General features: G+C 39.2%; 1 protein-coding gene across 3 annotated transcripts in view; it reads right to left on the bottom strand.

Annotated features, from left to right (window-relative positions):
* Positions 1 to 3,278: 3,278 nt before the first annotated feature.
* The window catches only part of LOC122562270 (lysine-specific demethylase 4C-like), a 424,780-nt gene continuing 408,424 nt past the window's right edge, over positions 3,279 to 19,634 (bottom strand). For all 3 annotated transcript variants that reach the window (XM_043715046.2, XM_087996635.1, XM_043715065.2), the window contains 2 exons: positions 16,394 to 16,486; positions 3,279 to 4,703 (listed from right to left, as the gene is read on the bottom strand). In XM_043715046.2, the coding sequence (XP_043570981.1) occupies positions 4,533 to 4,703; positions 16,394 to 16,486 (264 nt within the window). In that variant the 3' untranslated portion in view covers positions 3,279 to 4,532. The remainder of the gene's footprint in view (positions 4,704 to 16,393; positions 16,487 to 19,634) is intronic.

Raw genomic sequence — 19,634 nt, 5'->3', positions numbered from 1 at the left:
GACCTAAGGGACAGCTTTTCACACAAAGGGTGGTGGGTATAGGAAATGAGCTACCAGAGGAAGTAGTGAAGTACAATTACAACATTTGAAAGGCATCTGGATGGGTATATGAATAGGACAGTTTAGAGGAGAATTGGCCAAGTGCTTGCAAATGGGACTATATTAATTTAGGCTATCTGGTTGGCATGGACGAGTTGGACTGAAGAGTCTGTTTCCATGCTATACATCTCTATGACTCTTATGACTTCATGTTCCAGATCGCATGGGAAACATCTGCTCTAAGTCTACTTTGTCAATTCCCTTTAGCATCCTACATACCTCGATTGGACTTCCTCTCATTCTTCTAAACTTTAATAAGTATAGGCCTAACCTGATCAATCTCTCCTCATGAGAATCTGTCAAGTGAACCTCCTCTGAACAGCCTTCAATGCAACTATATCCCATCTCAAAGAGGCCAAAACTGGAAACAATATGTGGCCTGACTGACACCTTGCACAGTTTATCTCCAATTAGAAAAATTGCCTTTTTGTTGCAATTTACTTTCCCACCTATTTTAGTGTCACCAACAAATTTGGTCAGAGCACATTTTATCCCTGAATCCAAGTTATTAATAGATTGTAAGTAGTTTTTTTAGATTAGATTACTTACAGTGTGGAAACAGGCCCTTCGGCCCAACAAGTCCACACCGACCCGCCGAAGCGCAACCCACCCAGACCAATTCCCCTACATTTGCCCCTGCACCTAACACTACGGGCAATTTAGCATGGCCAATTCACCTGAGCTGCACTTTTTTGGACTGTGGGAGGAAACCGGAGGAAACCCACGCAGACACGGTGAGAATGTGCAAACTCCACATAGTCAGTCGCCTGAGGCGGGAATTGAACCCGGGTCTCTGGCGCTGTGAGGCAACAGTGCTAACCACTGTGCCACTCTTGAGTCTTCAAGAGGCACTTCACTAGTAACAGTTTGCCAACCAGAAAAAAAATCCAAAGTCCCTGCTTTCTGATGGTTACCCAATCCCTTATGCAAGCTAATTTATTACCATTAACTACATGTGATCTTATCATGTGAAATAACCTTCTGTGCCACACCTTATCAAGAACCTTCTAGAAATCAAGGAACATCATATCTCTAGGACTCTGATTATCCTTGTTACATCGTCAAATAAAAACTGTCGCAAATTAGTGAAATGTGATTTTACCTTTCATAAACAACGCTGTCTCTGATGGATTGCACTTTGGCTTTCCAAATGTCATTCAATCCCTCCTGTGCAGAAAGAGGCTATTCAGCCAATCGGGTTTGCAATAACCATCCAAAGAGCATACAACCCAGATCCAGCCCCTACCCTATCCTGGACTCAACATTCACTGTGGGGGCAAATCCACTTACTCTGCATATCCCTGGACACCATGGAGCAATTTACTGGCAATCCACCTAATCTGTGCATCATTGGACATCACGGTGGCTCAGTGGTTAGTAGCTTTGGGTAATTGTCTGCGTGGACTTTGCACATTCGCCCATGTCCATGTGGTTTTCCACCTGGTGCTCTGGTTTCCACCCACAGTCCAAAGATGTGTCCCATCACTGCTGCCTTAATAATAGATTTGAATAATTTCCCAAAGACACATGTTAAACTAACTAGCCTACAGTTTCCTTCTTTCTGCTTCATTCTCCTTCTAAATAAGAGTGTTACACTAGCACTTTTTCTAGTCCTCTGGAACTTTTCCAGATTCAAGAGAATTTAGATTCAAGAGGATTTAGACTAGAGTTAGGATTAGCGACGGCTGAAGTCTGATTCAGCAACACCTGTTAGATACTTAGCACACTGACTTGATTTTAACAGCACATTGTTTTTTTTTTACCAGACTCAAGTAAAGAAATCTAGAATTACAAACAAATTTTGTTTTACAAAGATCAACTTTGGTTATGTGACACAGCTCCTGAAGAAGGCTTATGCCTGAAATGTCCATTCTCCTGCTCCTCGGATGCTGCCTGTCCTGCTGTGTTTTTCAAGCACCACATTTCTCAGCACCTGGATGAATCAATTTCAAATCAACAAGGCAGTTTCTATGGGACAACCGCCCTCTCCCTCTCCAGCCAGGGCAGTTATTCATTTGTACGAGATCAATGAAGAACTGTTAGCACCACTTCAGACATAATGAGTTTCAATAGCCCACTTTTGTTCAGAACTGGCTGTGCGAGATAGTTGCACTTTATTCTTGTGGATTGCAAGATCCACACAATGCAAGGATGTAACAGTCCAGGAGGATGATGTCCAGGTTCTGACATGCTAATTGATGATTGTAATCCTTCCAGAATCTTTGCATTAATTTGAGATTGATAGTCAAAAGCATGGCTATTGCCAATGATCATTTTAAAATTTAAACCAGAATAGCTTTAAAAAGAAGTTAGGATCTCTTTTCACGTCATAGACATAGCAATAGAGGATATTTTCCTTTGTTTATACTTTCGTACATTATTTTTGGTCATTAAGGTGAATAGTACCAAGCCATATAATACCTGAGAAACAAAAATCTGCAACAAATTTGTGAGATCAGATACTGTACAGGACACCTGGAAGATAAATCTCCTGCTGTATCCCAACAATCTGTCCCATTGTCTATATCATTGTTGAGGCCTTATACACTTCTACAAGATTTCCCCCATAGTCTTGTATAAAATCCCCCCTCAATCTCCTGTGCTCTAAAGAAAAAAGTCATCGCTTGCCCAACTTCTCCCTATAACTCAGACTGCTGAATCCTAAGCAATTGTTGGTTGTGCATTTTAACTGTTGGTCCTTCTCAACAGGAATGTTCAACAAACAATTTGCTTTCATATAGTCTTTAATGCAGAATAAATAATATCATGGTGTTTCAGACCAATAAAGGAGATCAAATGTATAGCTGCCAAAATTTTTCATTATATTAAATTGGGCTGCAATTAAAATCAGGTCACTGACCTGAAACGGCAGTAAGAAAACATACTTTACAGTGGTCAGAGTTTTGCATTATAAATTCTCACTCTGATGTCAGTCAATTATCTTCACTGATGAGTAGCCTCTTTTCGAGTTTTATATTTTTAAAACTACAGGAATCGTATTCTGAAATGTCTCTCTCAATGAAATAACTGACAGGCATGTTGGTAAGTACTTTTGAAAAGGAGAATTTGAATGAGAATAGATTCAAAAGCACAGGAGATTCAAATTTGCTGTTCAAAGCTATAATGGGCTTACATTTTGTTGGAAATGCAGACTTCCTTCTGGGAGGTGCCGTGCAAAATGGTGTGAAACATACTGCAATTTATTTTAATTCCTTAAGGCAAAACATGCTTGATGTGTGCCAAGAGAGCAATTCAGATCGCATACTACAAGTTATAGAAAGCCACATGCATTCTCTTATCAAAAGCCGTAAATGCAGTCATGGACAAACAAACCCTTTCTGCTGCAGTAGTACTGAACAAAAAAATTCTGCAGAATTGATGAATTCAAAAGACCAGAAGATAATCAGTGCTGGCGGTTTTATTCTACTCTGCCCATTCATAAACTTTAGTGTATTTAAAGAGGAAAATCACATTAAATAACCATAAAGTAACAATTACGCCAAACAGCTATAATACAGGAGCTGTGGTTCCTGGTTTTAAAGAGCACTTCAAATGATTTGAACTTCACACACCTTTGCTATAGTTAATCACTCAAGTATAAACCCTTTATCCTGAGTGGGGCTGACCTATAATCTGCATTAACTCGCTCACCTAAATGGTAAAGGGAAAGGATTAAGTGTGGCAAAGGATTCTTACTAAAAACATCCTTAACATCTACTTCAAAAATGCTGCAGGATTCTTATGCATTTTACCTCATTGAGAAAGCAGTTATCTAGTTTTACAGAATAGAAAAGAATTCCTGATAATTTTAAAACCCTCAAGAGTTTCTTTTATAACTGATGAGTACCAAATAACATAAAATGTACTTGTTTGCAAACTATCTGTCACTTATCTGTCTTTTATTAAATATAAAAAAAACCCTGCCATCAGTTAGCAATGGATACTTTCTTTCTCTTTTGCAAAGTTCAGCTTAATAAAAGCGAAAGAACCGAGTAAGAGTGATTCCATAACAGTGTCAATAAAATTAAAAGGCTAAAAACAAGCACAACAGATGCTACTCGAAACTGTAGCAATAATAATATAAAAAATATTTTAGTACACATAAGCATGTTACTTTTTTTAAACGTAGGGCCCAAATAGGAACCTATTTTGAGACTCTTGAAAAATCATTCATATCAGTAAAAGTTCTTGTTCTGAGAAGAAATTTCCAGATATTTCTTCGTCCCTTTATGTTCTTCAAAAGAGGGTGGAGGACTGGGATGGAGGGAGGCCTTAAGTCCATTATACAACGAATTAACTTCAATCCCTCAACTTGCACATAAAATTTGTATTACAATGCAATATACTGAAAGTTACTGTATCCAAAACATTTGTCAGACTTTTCAATCAATATCCTGATCAAAATAGCTCTCTCTTTGGCTGTCAGCATGATTTTATTGTCCTTGGCGGCAATGTGTTTGGAAGAAGTTTCCCAAGAAGGTACGATAACCAGGATCATCCACGTACTCGTTCATGAATTTGGAATTCAGGACCCTTGGGCGTTTCTTCGCCTGAATGTTCTCTGTGGAAAATGTAGCTTCATAGCGCATGTCTGAGGCTGAAGACTGAAAAACAAAAATCCATTGTCAGAAAATTGCAACTGGGGGACTCCTTTTACATGTATGGTGCTGTTCCACTTATCCTATTGGCTGCAACAACATTCGGGGTTCAAATATTTGTGATTTAGTGAAAAGAGTGGGATGTTACAAATGAAAGGCAGACTGCTACTGAACATGAGATTACTTAATTTGAATTGAAAATCTGCATAATTTTTCAGCATACTAAAGATCTATTTCCTTGATATCACTGATGGTTCTCAATGTTAGAGGAATTGAATTTACCAGCATGCAGGGAGGACAGAATAAACTTGAGAAATATACAAAGAGTAGGATGGGGAGAAGAGTGACTTGGGATAGGATTAAAAGTGCCAGTGTGAATGAAATAGGAGGGATAAGAGGGTCAATGCACACTTGTGTCAATGTTAACATAGGGAGACAAGCAAATTGACAGAATCGTGTTATGCTGATGTGAAAGAGTGCCAGCATGAACTACAAAAGGATAAAAGAGGATCACTAGGCTGACAAGTAACAGGAGAGAACACCTCCCATAGATAATATATCGATAGAGAAGAATGTGAATAAGATTGGAGAAAGGAGGAAGAAGTATGGGAGAGATGAAGAGCACCACTGATAGGAGAAGGGAATCGAGTGGCTGTGAATGAGAGTGGGTATAGATGATTGATTCCACACCAGCATAACAACCATATAAATAATTTATAAGGTCTACTGTGAAAATAAAAGTAGGGTTACAGGAAAAAGATAAAGCAGTGGGACCAGCTGAGATGCTCTTTCCAAGATGTTGAATGGGTGCAATGAGCTGTAACTATCTTACAATTCTGTGAAAAACTATTTATAGGAGAATCTATCACTCAGAATGAAAGGAAAATGCATAGAACAACCATACCACAGGCTACCTTACAAAAATGCATCATGGGTAATACAGGAATCAGTGGAAATCAGGGAGAAACATTTCCATTGGTTGGAAGCATATCAGACACAAAAGGAAATAATTCTGGCTGTTGAAGGTTCGTCATCTTAGCCCTTTCATCATTCTAGCAGTTCAGGAAGACAGCTCCCTGCCACGTTCTGAAGGGCAATTTGCGATGGGTAATAAATACTAGTCTAGCCAGTGATGCCTACATCCTGAAGAAAACTGACCTTCCCAACACAAAGTCAGAAGTGGGGAATGTTTGGTGCACAATGGTCAGCAGTATTTGCAATCTCTCAGATACTGAAGCAGTCCATGTCCAAATGCAACATGACATGGATAACACTCAGGCTTATGCCGAAACATTGATTCTCCTGCTCCTCGGCTGCTGCCTGACCTGCTGTGCTTTTCCAGCACCACACTCTCGACCCGAATCTCCAGCATCTTCAGTGCTCACTCTCTCCTAGGTTTGACCTGATAAATGGCAAGTACTATTGACATAATTGCCAGACGATCACTATTTCTAACAAAAAATCTAACTACCTTCCTTTGATATTCAATAGCATTGCCATTGACATGGAGACAGACAGCCGAATCAAATCAGCATTCCTATCTGTGTATTCGCAGCACAGTAAAATTAAAACTTAGGAAGACCCTCAAGATTGACTCCAATGGTTCCTAACCAGACTTTTTGAATAACCAATCCCAGGCTATCTGAATAATAAATACTGGGTTTACAGCTTAAACTAAAGATTTAACTATTTATTAACAATACAGTATCAGCAGAGCAAAATGAAGTAAATTCATGTAATAAATGTTTATGATTTAAACCCAATAAACTTTTGTTTTCAGCACCATTCACACAAAAGACAGTTAAGGAATAACTAAAAGAAAATAACAGAAGTGGCCAGGTTACTTAAGCATTTTTCATGATGCAAAGTTCCACACACACATAAATGTTTCTTGGTTGATTTTCTGAAGATGTCACTCAGGGACACCTTTTCTGTTCATTCTGAGGAAGTTTCTCCTCTCCTCATAATTTAGTTTCTATTCTCTGAACTTCCAAATGGATGATAATGGGAGGTTAGGCAGGGAGCTTTCAAAATTTTCATGCTGTTGCATCAGCAGTTAAATTCCCAGAAACACAATCCAAAAACCCAGTTCAAACTCTCCTACATCTTCCTCTGTTTGACAACCATGTTCTTTCCCAGTCTTGCTAGCACTAATTCCAAGGTGTTGGTGTCATTAATGGCCGAAAATCTGCTATCTAGTTAAACTCTCAGTGCCGAAGAATTTGTAGAAACCTTTGATCACAAACCAACCAACAATTGGTTGCCCTCACATACAAACACCATCTTGTTGGTTCATTTGTTTTTACCCAACACAAGATGCTGTGCAGGGTCCAAAGGTCATTTTCAGTTCATAGCTACAAACCAAAATTGATAAAAGTATAAAACAAAAATAAAGAAAAATCAATGTCAACATTCTGTGGATTTCCACTGACCAGAAACTGAATTGAACCAGCCATATAAATATTGTAGCTACAAGAACAAGTCAGAGGTTAGAATTCTACAGTGAATAATTCGCCTCCTTGTCTCCCCAAAGCTTGACCATCATCTAGAAGGCACTTCACCCTCCACTTTCCTGAATTAATATAATTCCAACAATATCCAAAATACTTGACATCATCCAGAGCAAAGCAATCCACTTGAGTAGCACCCCAGCTACTACAGATGCAAAGTGAGAGCAGGGTGTACCATACAGGTGGCAACTGCAGCAACTTTTTTTTCAATACCCTCCACCAAACACATTTCTACCAGCTTGCAGGGCAAGGGCAGCAGATATATACAAACACTTGTAAGCTACCTTTGATGTCATACACCATTCTGACTTGGAACTATATTGCTGTTCCTTCACTGTGACTGGGTCAAAATCCTGGGACTGCCTTGTTAACAGCATTGTGGGTGTCTCAACACCAGATGGGTAAAAGCAATTCAAGAAGACAGCTCACTCCACCTTGTAAGTGAAATTACAGATGAACAATAAATGTTGGCCTTGGCAGTGAAGTTCACATCCCATGTAAGAATAGAAAGAACAGTGAGGGGAGAAAGGAGGAGGAATTTGGAAGTGCACAATTAATTGTTCTCTTCCTTTATCACTGGCTGGGTTCTGACATATTGTGTAAAACTTGCCAGTTATGCTATTCAAAATTCCCCTTTCATATTCACAATGTCAAAACAATAAAAATCTATGATGCATAGTTCCAACCCAGAAACTGAATAAATGCTGATGCAACACTAATAGGCTGGTAACTCAGGAATGGTCAAGTCCAGCACTATGACAGATAAATAAATGGTTTTGTAACAGAAGTTGCAGATATGTTAAACATTCCATAGCTTGTTTGAAGGTGTTTAAAAAAAGTTGAAATGCCTGATTGGGAAATAACAAATACTAATAACACAAAACTACTTTGTATGGTCAATTTAATTCCCAATATTTCATAATTCATAATTTCATAATGCCAAAAATTAGGACTTCTGGTTATTTTCAAACTCTTATATTCAAATAGATTGAAAATTTAAAACAAAAGTGATATTTCATTAAGCCAATAAGGTCATCAGTTCAACAAAAAGTACTTGGACAATGCCCTTTCTCTATGCTGTTCAAGGAGACATCATCACCTCTTCCAACCTTTCCAGTTCCTACCTGTTATTGTCTCAGTTTCTCTGTCAAGTCAGACTAATCTCTCCAGCTCTCCCAAGTTCGACTGGAATATATCTTCTCTCGCCCTGCTCAACTCTTGTCTAGCACTTTTTTTCCCTGTTAACCCATTACAGGTTGTCATTCTTCTTCCAAATTCTGTTGCTCCACGACTTCAAATTGCTATGTTTTTCTCCCTCACAACTCCTAAATTTTGAATCCTCTGCATTCAAGCTAGCAATTTTTTCTCCTTTCATGAATGCCACATTCCCTTCCCCTCCACAGACCACTTGTGAATGATCATTCACAGATATCTCTTTTTCACCCTTTCAGAGTGCTGCACTGGTTTTCTTCAAATGCCTCTGCAACCAAATTGACCTCCTCCATTTTGCCAATTTCTCCCGTAATTGCTGCCTGAGTTTCCTAGCTTCGGACTTCTTCACTGCTGTACTGTCATTCTACTTCCCAGTGTCCAATCAGAACCAATGTTGCTCCTTGGAAGAACTAAGATCACTGAGCTCTGTAAGCAGGACCTTCTCTTATAAAGATATACCATCCATAGTAGCTGGAATAATTTCAAACAGCATTCACGCTTATAGATGCAGTGTAAAGGGGAAAAGATGGTTGGTGGTGATTGCTATCAGTTGTTGTAGACACGTGAACTAGACTCCAGATAATTGAAGGATATAATGTAAAAAGAGGGGCCATTTGAATTCAAAATTATTTGCCAAGACTTGTCAGAAGCCCAAAACAACATCTTTGTAACATTTGGTTGCAAGAGCTTGTCTATGGAATACAGTTTCCTGCTCACTTAGCTGTTGATAACATGTATTACAATACAGAATTATTCGAAACCTCAGTCCAGCAGTGCCCACAGGACAAAAATGAATTAAACAAAAGTTCAGTTTAAGTGAATACATTTTAAATTTTTCAGATAGGCACCTTTATCTTTTCTATTCCCTGGCTGAACTCACCAATCAAATATGTTGCCCAAGGCAAGACACACATTTCCTACTTCTTTTGTCAAAGGCAAGTGCAAGGTTGTGTTAAACAATCTTTTATAGTGACATTAATCAGTCAAAACAAATATTACACAAGTGGTTACAATTTTCTTCTTGTTTGCAGGCCTTTGTTACTGCATAGAACAAAGGAAGCTACGATTGCGTATTTTTATCACTATCACGCCATGCAACTAGGTCGCTCTATAACTAGCTCTACAAAATGGAACTGCAATGTGAGCTAATCATTTACACTAGTAGCCTATTGGATGTAGGAATGGATAACAATGTAATGGATAAAGAAGAATAAGATGAATTCTGGAAATGAATAAGCTTAAAATGATGAATTGATAGATTGCATCAGTGGCATTGTTGGCAGAAAATAGCATATGCGCACATGGTCTGTTACAGACTGGCAACATGCGACGAGTGACATCCTGCAGGAATCTGTGCTGGAATCTCAACATTTTACAATTTATGGCAATGTCTTAATTGAATGTATTAAATATACAGATGACACAAATATAGGTAGAAAGGCATGTTGTGAAGAAAACACAATGATGCGGAATTAGGAATACTAAGTATCATGTGAAGTTATTCGCTTTCGCAGGGAAAAAAATGCAAAGCACTACTTCAATGGAGAATGACTACTGAGATGCAGAGGAATCTAGCATGACTTTCAAAATGTTAGTATGCAGAATAAGCACAGAATCAAGAAAGCTACTGGGGTCCTGGGCCTTATAATAAGAGGGATCAAACATAAAAATAAGATTGTTATACTTATTGGGTATTGCTGACACCACACTTGAAATACTGTGTGCTTTGGATTCCTTATTTCAGGAAGGATGCAAATGTATAGATGGGGCTAAAGAGATTTTCTCGATTGATACTAGATAGCTCTCCCAATTTTGGTACTAGCCTCCTAGGTGTCAGTAAGGAAAACTTTGAGGGTTCATGAAGACTGTTTGTGTCATTGTTTTTCTGGTGCCTACATCATTGCCAGATAGTCTACCCAGTTTCATTTCTTTTTTGAGAGTTTCTACCGATTGATACAACTGAGTGGCTGGATGGGCCATTTCAGAGGACAGTTGTGAGTCAACTACATTGCTGTCGATCTGCAGTCACATGTAGACCAGACTAAGTGAGGATAGCAGATTTCCTTCTCCAATTACATTAGTGAAGCTGAACTATAACCAAAGCATGAGGACATCCCCCTCCATAGATGTAATATTAGTGAATGATTATGGCAACTATCATAGGCAAAGAAAATTACTCATATTGAATGACTGGGCAACAATTTCTTAATCTTAACTATTTCTTAAGTTCCACATTCCTACAGATGACATGTACCACTTTAGAAAAAATGAACAGACAGGAGTATGAATACACCTTGCAATTTCACATCATCTTGTATTATAATCACCTGCATGAACTAGTAATTCCATCCACTGTAACCATGTACGGTTAATTTGGTAACATGAAGATTGAGTGACTGACGTTCTACATATCCATGAAGCTAGCTTAAAGAACTGCTAGAAGGACAGTTGGTCCCTGGCAAGGCTATTTCAATTTTCTAATCTTATTAATGGCACTGGGGAAAGATGCCAAGCTGAGAAAAATAGCTTAGCACAGGGAGAGGTTACACAGACTGCCGTGTGCTTCCCGGTAACTTGGTCAGTCTCTAACCTGTCCCATCAACCAGAAAAACTGCACAGCATGGCCAGGCTGAAGGTGAAGTTAGCAAAAACTAAATGATAAAGACTCTCATTAGTTAGGGACGGGAATGAAATACTTTATGGCAATAAAGGTCTTAAAGCGCATAAATTGCTACAAAAGTGAAAGTACTTTCAGCTGCTTAAAGTTGTGTGAACAGATATTTTGCATTGCCTTCTTTTATAAAGATCATTGTTTAAAAGAAGAATTTTAACGTAATTTTCCAAGTAGAATTGGCATGTAGAAATTGAGTCCTGAAATGCCTTTTCATATATCTGTGAATAATTTGCTGGGCTTCAAAAAAAAACTGTTAAAAAGAATATTTGCAGCAGTTAACTTCTTGGATTTCATCATAATCACTGAATGATTAGTGAAGTCTATGAATAGAGCAATTGTAAATTGTTACAAATAAATATCCACTCGTACAACAAGAATTAAGAACAGAGGTAATCCACTTAACCCTTCAAACCTGCTCCACCACTCAATAAGGTCGTGTCTGATTTGAGTTCCAAATTCCACGTTTCCATCAATCCCTAATGACCTGAGATTCCCCTGTCTGTCAAGAAACTACAAGAAATTGAGGACTGCGGATGCTCTAGATCAGAGTTGAAGAGTGTGGTACTGCAAAAGCACAGCCGGTCAGGCAGCACCCAAGGAGCAAGAGAATCAACGTTTTGAGCTCAAGCCCTTCATCAGGAATGAGACTTGTGGGTTAGGGCTGAGAAATAAATACCCACAGAATCATACCTTTCAGATAATGGCCCAGACACCATAATCACCAGAGGTGGTGGCACAGTGGTATATGTCTGGAGGGAGTTCCCCTAGGAGTCCACAACATTGACACTGGAACCCATGAAGTCTCATGGCTTCAGGTTAAACATGGGCAAGGAAACCTCCAGCTGATTGCCATGTACTGTTTCCTTCCTTGGCTGATTAATCAATACTCCTCCACATTAAACAAGCACTCAGGGTAGTCAAGACACAAAATGTACTCCGGATGGAGGATTGATCTGGTCAGGTCCTAAAGGACATTATTGCTGGACTAGATCTGCGGCATGTGGTGAGGGAATCTAACAAGAAAGAAAAACATACTTGACCAAATCCTTATCAATCTGTTGGCACCAGATGTATTTGCCCATGAGAGTATTGATAAAAGTGACCACCATACAGTCTTCTTGGAGATAAAATCCTGTCTTCACACTCAGAATATCGTCCATCACATTCAGAATACCCTCGATCATGCTGTGTGGCACTATTACCATACTAAATGGGACAGACTTCAGATTGATCTAGCAACTCAAGACTGGGCATCCATGATGCGCTGTGGGCTATCAATAGCATCAGAACTGTATTCCAGCACAATCTGCAACCTCATAGCTTGCATCATCCACTCAACCATTACCATCAAGTCTGTGGATCAACTTTTGTTCAATGGAGAATACAGGAGGAAATACCAGGAGCTGCTCCAGACATACCTAAAAATTGTTCAATCAATGGTGAAGCTACCAAACAGGATTTCTTGCATGCTAAGGAGCATAAGCAGCAAGTGATTGACAGAGCTAAGTGATTTCATAATCAAGGCATCACACTAAGCTCTGCAATCCTGCCACATCCAGTCATGAAAGCTGGTGGACAATTAAAGAACTCATTGGATAGGTGCCTCCAACATCTCAGTGCATGAGATAATGCTGAAATACTGATAGCAATCTTCAGCTGGAAGTGCCAAGTGGATGATCCTTCATCTCCAATTCCTTCAGTGGTCGCCAACATCCCAGATATCAGTCTCAAGTCAATTTGATTCTCCTCACACGTTATCAAGAAATAGTTGGAACCACTGGATACGCCAAAGTTTACGGACTCTGACACCATTCCAGCAATAGTAGTGAATACTAATGCACCAGAACTTGCTGATCCCTTAGCCAAGCTCTTTCACTCCAGTCATAACACTGGTTCTACCCGACAAGGTGGAAAACTGCCCACGTATATCCTATACACAAAGAAGAACAAATACAACCCTGCCAATTACCACTTCATCAGTCTACTTTCAATCATCAGTAAAGTGATGGAAGATGTCATCAACAGTGCTATGAAGCAGCACCTTCCCAGCAATAATGTGCTGAGTGGTGTTCAGTGTGGGTTCCACCAAGGTCACGCAGCTCCTGACCTCATTACAACCTTGGTTCAAACATGAACAGAAGAGCTGAATTCCTGAGGTGAGATTAACAACTCTTGACAACAAAACTGCATGCTACCAAGTATGTCACCAAAGAGATCTCATAAATTTGGAGCAATTGTGTTAACAGGGGGCAGAATCAGTCATTTTAACTCCAGGACATCTCTGCAGAAGTTCCTTAAGGTAATGCCCTCAGCCCAAGCATTCAGCTGCTCATTCCCTCCATCGTAAGGTCAGAAGTGTGGATGTTCACCATTGATTGAACAATTTTCAGCACCATTCATGACTCCTCAGACACTGAAACCTTCTTCGTGTTCAAATGCAGCAAGACCTGGTACAACATTTAGGCTTGGTTTGACAAGTGGCAAGTAACATTTGGGTCACACAATTGCCAGGTAATGACCATCTCTGATAAGAGACGATTTAACCACTGTCTTTTTATATTCAATGGCGTTACCATCACTGAATTCCCACCTATCAACATCCTGAGGATTACCATTGAGCAGAAACCCAAGTTGATTTGCCACATAAATACATTGGCAACAAGAGCAAGTCAGAGGCTAGGAAAATTGTGGTGGCCACCTCAACTCCTGATTCTTCAAATCCTGTCCATATTCTACAAGGAACACACCAGGAGTCTCTTTCCAGCCCCTCTTCCTCTCTCCCATTACGCCTACCAACCCCTTCCTTCTTGCTACCAATGGGATTCATTCCTCGCATCGACCAACCAGGCCGTAACCTCTACCTGCGTTCAACCATCCCTACCTCACCACCCCTTCCCTCTCCCCACCCAAAACCCTCCCCACCCCTTTATTTGCAACTCCCCTTACACCCACCCCCAGTCCTGAAGGGTTACACCCAAAACGTTGACTTCTCCACCTCCTGGTGCTGCCTGGCTTGCTGCGTTCTTCCAGCCTCCTGCTTGTCTACCGTGGATTCCAACATCTGCAGTTTTTTTGTCTCTATCAAAGTCAATGGAGTTGCTTTATGTTTGTAACCACTCATTGAATTCCACTGGTTGAGAATAGTGTGCAATTAATACCATACAAAATTTGAAAATGTATTCATTGACACTGAACACTTTCATGAGGTCACTGACCCTCTTATGGCACTGCCTCCAAGGGGTTTTGAATCCTCGTTTTGATTCCCATAAGTATCCACGCCCACTTCCATGTGTCTAGAAGGCCACCTTCTCGACACTAAAAGCCAGATATCTCCTTTCCCCCTGCTCTGCCAACACCTTGAATGGAGTGTTTAAAAACCTTGGGAATCTCTTGTCTCCTATCACTATTTCTTACATTGAATTTTACTTCTATTATTCTCAGCACCTACACCTTTTACAGTAAACTTCTCCTTTAAGCAGTACAGGCCAGCTTTAAATGGTATTAGGTGGTTACATTTTCTGACCTTTGTTGCTGCACGCAGCCAATGAAACACTGCAGGGAGTTGGCATGGTAAATGCAGGAATACGGTGATATTGTGGGGAGGTAGGTGTGGATGGGATGCGCTTCAGAGAGTTAGTGCAGACACGATGGGCTGAATTGCCTCCATCTACACTGTAGGGATTCTACAATTCTGTGATACTTAGTCCACAGTGTTGAAAGAAACTAGTAAGGATATTTCCAAGCATGGACAGATATAGTTAGGCAAATCTGGAGTGGGATTTATTAATAGATTAGAAATAGATTAAGTCCATATTTGAAAACTTCACTAAACAAATACTGTAGTCTTACTTATTAAAATAATAGTTTTCAGATTTTTAAAAATAATACTTTATCAGTGGTAAACCTGAGAATTTATCGATAAAAAAATCTAGTTGACAGCAGTTAAAGCAACACGAGTGACAACCTAACCTGACTGTGATTTACCCCAAGACAGTGAAAACCTGAGGGGCTTTCAAAAATAAATTGGAAGATTACTAAGTAAGCTTAAAGTGTGATTTCAATGGTTAGAAATGAGAGAGATTGTCAGGGTGTGGTTGGGAAGGACACAGTTATGGAGTGAGGCTCATTAGACCTCAGTGCTTGTTCAACTGTGGTTCCTGACTTTTATCCTTCACAAGTGGATTCCAAAACACAGTGGAACTTAGTTAGATTACGCCAACGCTTCTCAACCAGTTCTATAGGTGAGTCATGATGGTCATCAAGGTGGGCCCTCAAGAAATGACATGCTTACCAATAAAATGCAACCACAGGCTTCCTAGTAATAACTGAATCATTGTTTTACTTTATTTTTCCTTACAATTTCGCAATAAAGTGTATTCTCAACAAGATCATTGCAATTCATGATGTCCTTAAACATTTCCATTAATGGTTAGCAGAATACTAAACTGCACGTAAATGTAAAAATACATCCCTTGGAGAAGTGTTTTATTAAATCAGATTGGGACCAAGACTTTTTGACAAAATGGTTGATGGTACCACACCAAGAGAATTAAATGAGGCAGCCACAAACCACAGAATGAGTTAAATGAAATATGAGTGAGCTGAATGATGGCAGTTAAAATTTGAAGCAGTCAAGCACATAGCAAAGAAAATAAGCAACATGTACATTTTGTGAAGCATCTTCATGGGAGCTAGAGTGAATGCAAAGGAGACCAGGGCTGCCATCTGACTTAATGCTTAATATGCCCAGTGCAGTATTAACTAACATAATCAATTTAGTGACAATTTTATGACCAACAGCAGCATGCAAGTCAGTGGGAGATGTGGTCAAGCTGCACAGTACCCTTCTTCTACTATATCTTAAGTACTACATCCAGCTGTGGCTGCAGAGACACAAGGAAGACATGTATAAAGCTGACAAAGGACTGATCCTTTGTTCAAGCTACAGGGAAAGACAGGTCTTTTCAACTTGGAAAGGATCTTATAGTGCCACCTCACAATGGGAAGTGACATGGACCAGGGTAATTTGGAATGCTACTTTAAATTAAGTTAAAGGGTTTAGGGCAAGGGAAAATCAATTGAGGTGAGTGAAAGGTAAATTTAGGATTGATATCAGGTGGTTCTTAATAGAATGACTGATCAACAGAAGGCATTAGATGCAACAGACCAATGTGGGCAGCGCAAGACTGTTTTGGATTGATGCATGAGGTTGGGCCAAATGACCTTATCCATCCATAAGCATGTTATGAATAATGGTACATGTAAAATGTGTCAAAATATTTCACAAGCAGTGTACTTACAAGGCGAGATTTGACCCGTTTTGGTAGCTCTTCATCTAGTGTATAAACATCGTCACGTTTTACTACAAGTTGGGAACCATCTTCAAACTCAACCTAAAAATCAATTTTCAGAACCATTATTACACTGATGAAGTCAACAGAATATACAAATAATACTACAGTTACTAAATGTATACAGGTACTAATGGTGTAGATTGGGACAATGAGATTGGTAATAGTACTTTAAAAAATTAATTCCTATCATCTTTTGGATTATTTCTTAGAGGATAAACAGGGCACAGGCTATCCCTAGTATTGTGACTAAGTATTGTGCCATGAAACAGGATCAACCAATACCCTCATGGTAAAGGAGACAGGCCACAGTGATCAGAATGTGATAAATATTTTATTTTCATTTTGACAAGGAGAAGCATAGGTCTATGACTTGTATTTTAAACTGAAATAAAGGTAACTATGAAGGCATGAACCAGGCAGGTCAGTAAAGTTGCAGTAGCAGAAGTTTAAGGAGATGTTAAATAACTCAGTAAAAATTTATCTTAGTGAGAAAGAAAGGATGGCTAAATAAGGAGTTAAGGATAGCTTTAAATTGATAAAGACACTATAAGTGTGCAAAATTTAGTCATACATCAGAGGGCTGAACAGATTTTAACAGCCTGCAAATAATGACTAAAACCATGATAATGAGGCAAAAGGCAAAATATGATTAAAAAGCTAAACAGTAAAATAAAGAGAGAAAGCAATAGTTTCTACATGTATTACATTTGAATAGGAAAATTGTAACAGAAATGGTGAAGGCTTTAAACAGATACTTGGTGTCTTTCTTCATGGTGGAAGATTTAAAAAAACTTCCCAAAGATTATTGAAAATCAATAACTGACAGGGAGGGAAAAATGTAAAACGATCACCAGAAAACATAATGAGAAAGCCTTTGGATTTAAGACTGTCAAGTCCCCAGGACACAGTCGCCTATACTCTCAGATCTTAAAAGAATTGGCATCACAGATAGTAGACGCATTGGTTACAATCTCCCAAAATTTGTTAGAATCTTCAAGCATTGCATTGGATGGAAAAGACCAAATTGATCATCCCTTTTTTTCAGGAAAGGATTTTGGCAAAAAGCAGAAAACTATAGGCCTTTTACTCTAACACTTGTCATAGGGAAAATCTTAGATCCATTATTTCCAATATTAAGGAGGTTGTAGAGGACACACAGGACATCACAATTTGATCAGGCAGAGACAACATGGCTGTGTGAAAATAAAATAGTATTTAACTATTTAACTAAACTATCAGATTTTCTTTGCAAAGCAACAATTTTGGAGGACATGGGAAAACTACTAGATGTAGTATAATTGGACTTCTAAATGATGTTTGAGAAAGTATCTCATGAAATGGGGGTTACATAAGATCACATATAAAGGGTTGCTTTGCTCAGGGAAAGCAGGAATAAGTGGTGCATTTTCAGGTTGATATGCTGTAACTAGTGGAATGCACAGAAGTCAATGCTATGTCCTCATGTATTTACAATCTATATCAATGGTTGTCATTACGGGCTGATTTCATAGTAGTTAAATTTGCCATTGACATCAAGATAGGGGAGATATAAGTTTCAAGGGAGGTACAGAGTCTATAAAGGGATATAGATAGGTTAGGTGAGTGAGCAAATATTTGGTGATTGGAATATAACATGGATAAATGTGAACTTATCTATTTCAGCAGGAAGAATACAAAAGTAATGTTGCAGTTAAATAGAGAGAGAGATTGTAGGACAGGTACAGAGAGATCTGGGTCCTGGTACATGACCCACAAGATTAATATATAGGTACAGCAAGTGATCATGAAAGCAACTAAAATGTTATTGTTTATTGCAAGGAGAATATAAGATTAGGGAAGTTTTACTGTTATTGCATAGGATGTTGGTGAGATCACATCTGGAACACTGCACAGCTGTGATCACCATATTTGAAAACATATAATTTCTTCAGAGACAGTTCAGAGTAGGTTCACGTAACTCACTGTTGGGATGAGGGGTAATCTTAGGAAGAATGGGAAAACAGGTCAGGCCTATTTCCATTGGAGTATTGAAAAATGAGAGTTGATCTTAGCGAAACTTACAAAATCCTGAGGGACTGGATACCTAGAGAACATTTCCTATTATGGGGGAGACTGGAACCAGAGGACTTAAAGAGATCTCCCTTTTAAAACAGATGATGGGAAATCTTTTCACTGGGAAGATCTTTAGCAGTGGAATTCTCTCCCTCAGAAGGGAACTGAAACTGGATCTGACTCAACACTGAGTTAGAGAGATTTTGGTTAGACATATGAGTCAAAGGTTAAGTGGAGTAGACAAGAAAGTGCAGCTCAGATCACAATTTGCGATTTGTATTCTCCAATCAGCAAATTCAGATACGACTCCAATTTGTGACATGTTTTATAAAGAACGGGGCAATGCATTGCAAAAGACTGCAGTTTCCTTAAAATCATAGCTTCCAATTCAAGTATTTAATTTTAGTTTTTATTAAATTCAATAGTGCCACATGCCACTCCCCTTTTTAAACATTATTCTAATTTCCTTAAATTGAGACAACATAACAGAGTCATAGAGATGTACAGCACAGAAACAGAACCTTTGGTCCAACTTATCTACGCCAACCAGATATCCCAACCCAATCTAGTCCCACCTGCCAGCACCTGGCCCATATCCGTCCAAACCCTTTCTATTCATATACCCATCCAGATGCCTTTTAAATGTTGCAATTGTACCAGCCTCCACCACTTCCTCTGGCAGCTTTTTCCATACACGTTCCACCCTCTGAGTGAAAACATTGACCCTTAGGTCTCTTTTATATCTTTCCCTTCTCACTCTAAACCTATGTCCTCTAGTTCTGGACTCCCCCACCCCAGGAAAAAGACTTTGTCTATTTACCCTATCCATGCCCCTCATGATTTTATAAACCTCTATGAGGTCACTCCTCAGCCTCCGACGCTCCAGGGAAAACAGCTCTAGCCTACTCAACCTCTCTCTATAGCTCAAATCCTCCAACCCTGGTAACATCTTTGTAAATCTTTTCTGAACCCTTTCAAGTTTCACAACATCTTTCCGACAGAAAGGAAACCAGAATTGCATGCAATATTCCAACAGTGGCCTGACCAATGTCCTGTACAGCCGCAACATGACCTCCCAACTTCTGTACTCAATACTCTGACCAATAAAGGAAAGCATGCCAAACGCCTTCTTCAC

Source organism: Chiloscyllium plagiosum, unplaced genomic scaffold, assembly GCF_037043375.1.
Source record: "Chiloscyllium plagiosum isolate Xiang-an unplaced genomic scaffold, Cpla_swu_hap1 HiC_scaffold_2, whole genome shotgun sequence".
Classification (NCBI taxonomy): Eukaryota; Metazoa; Chordata; class Chondrichthyes; order Orectolobiformes; family Hemiscylliidae; genus Chiloscyllium; species Chiloscyllium plagiosum.
Note: the sequence above shows the minus strand (reverse complement) of the source record. Positions and strands in the feature narration are given on the sequence as shown.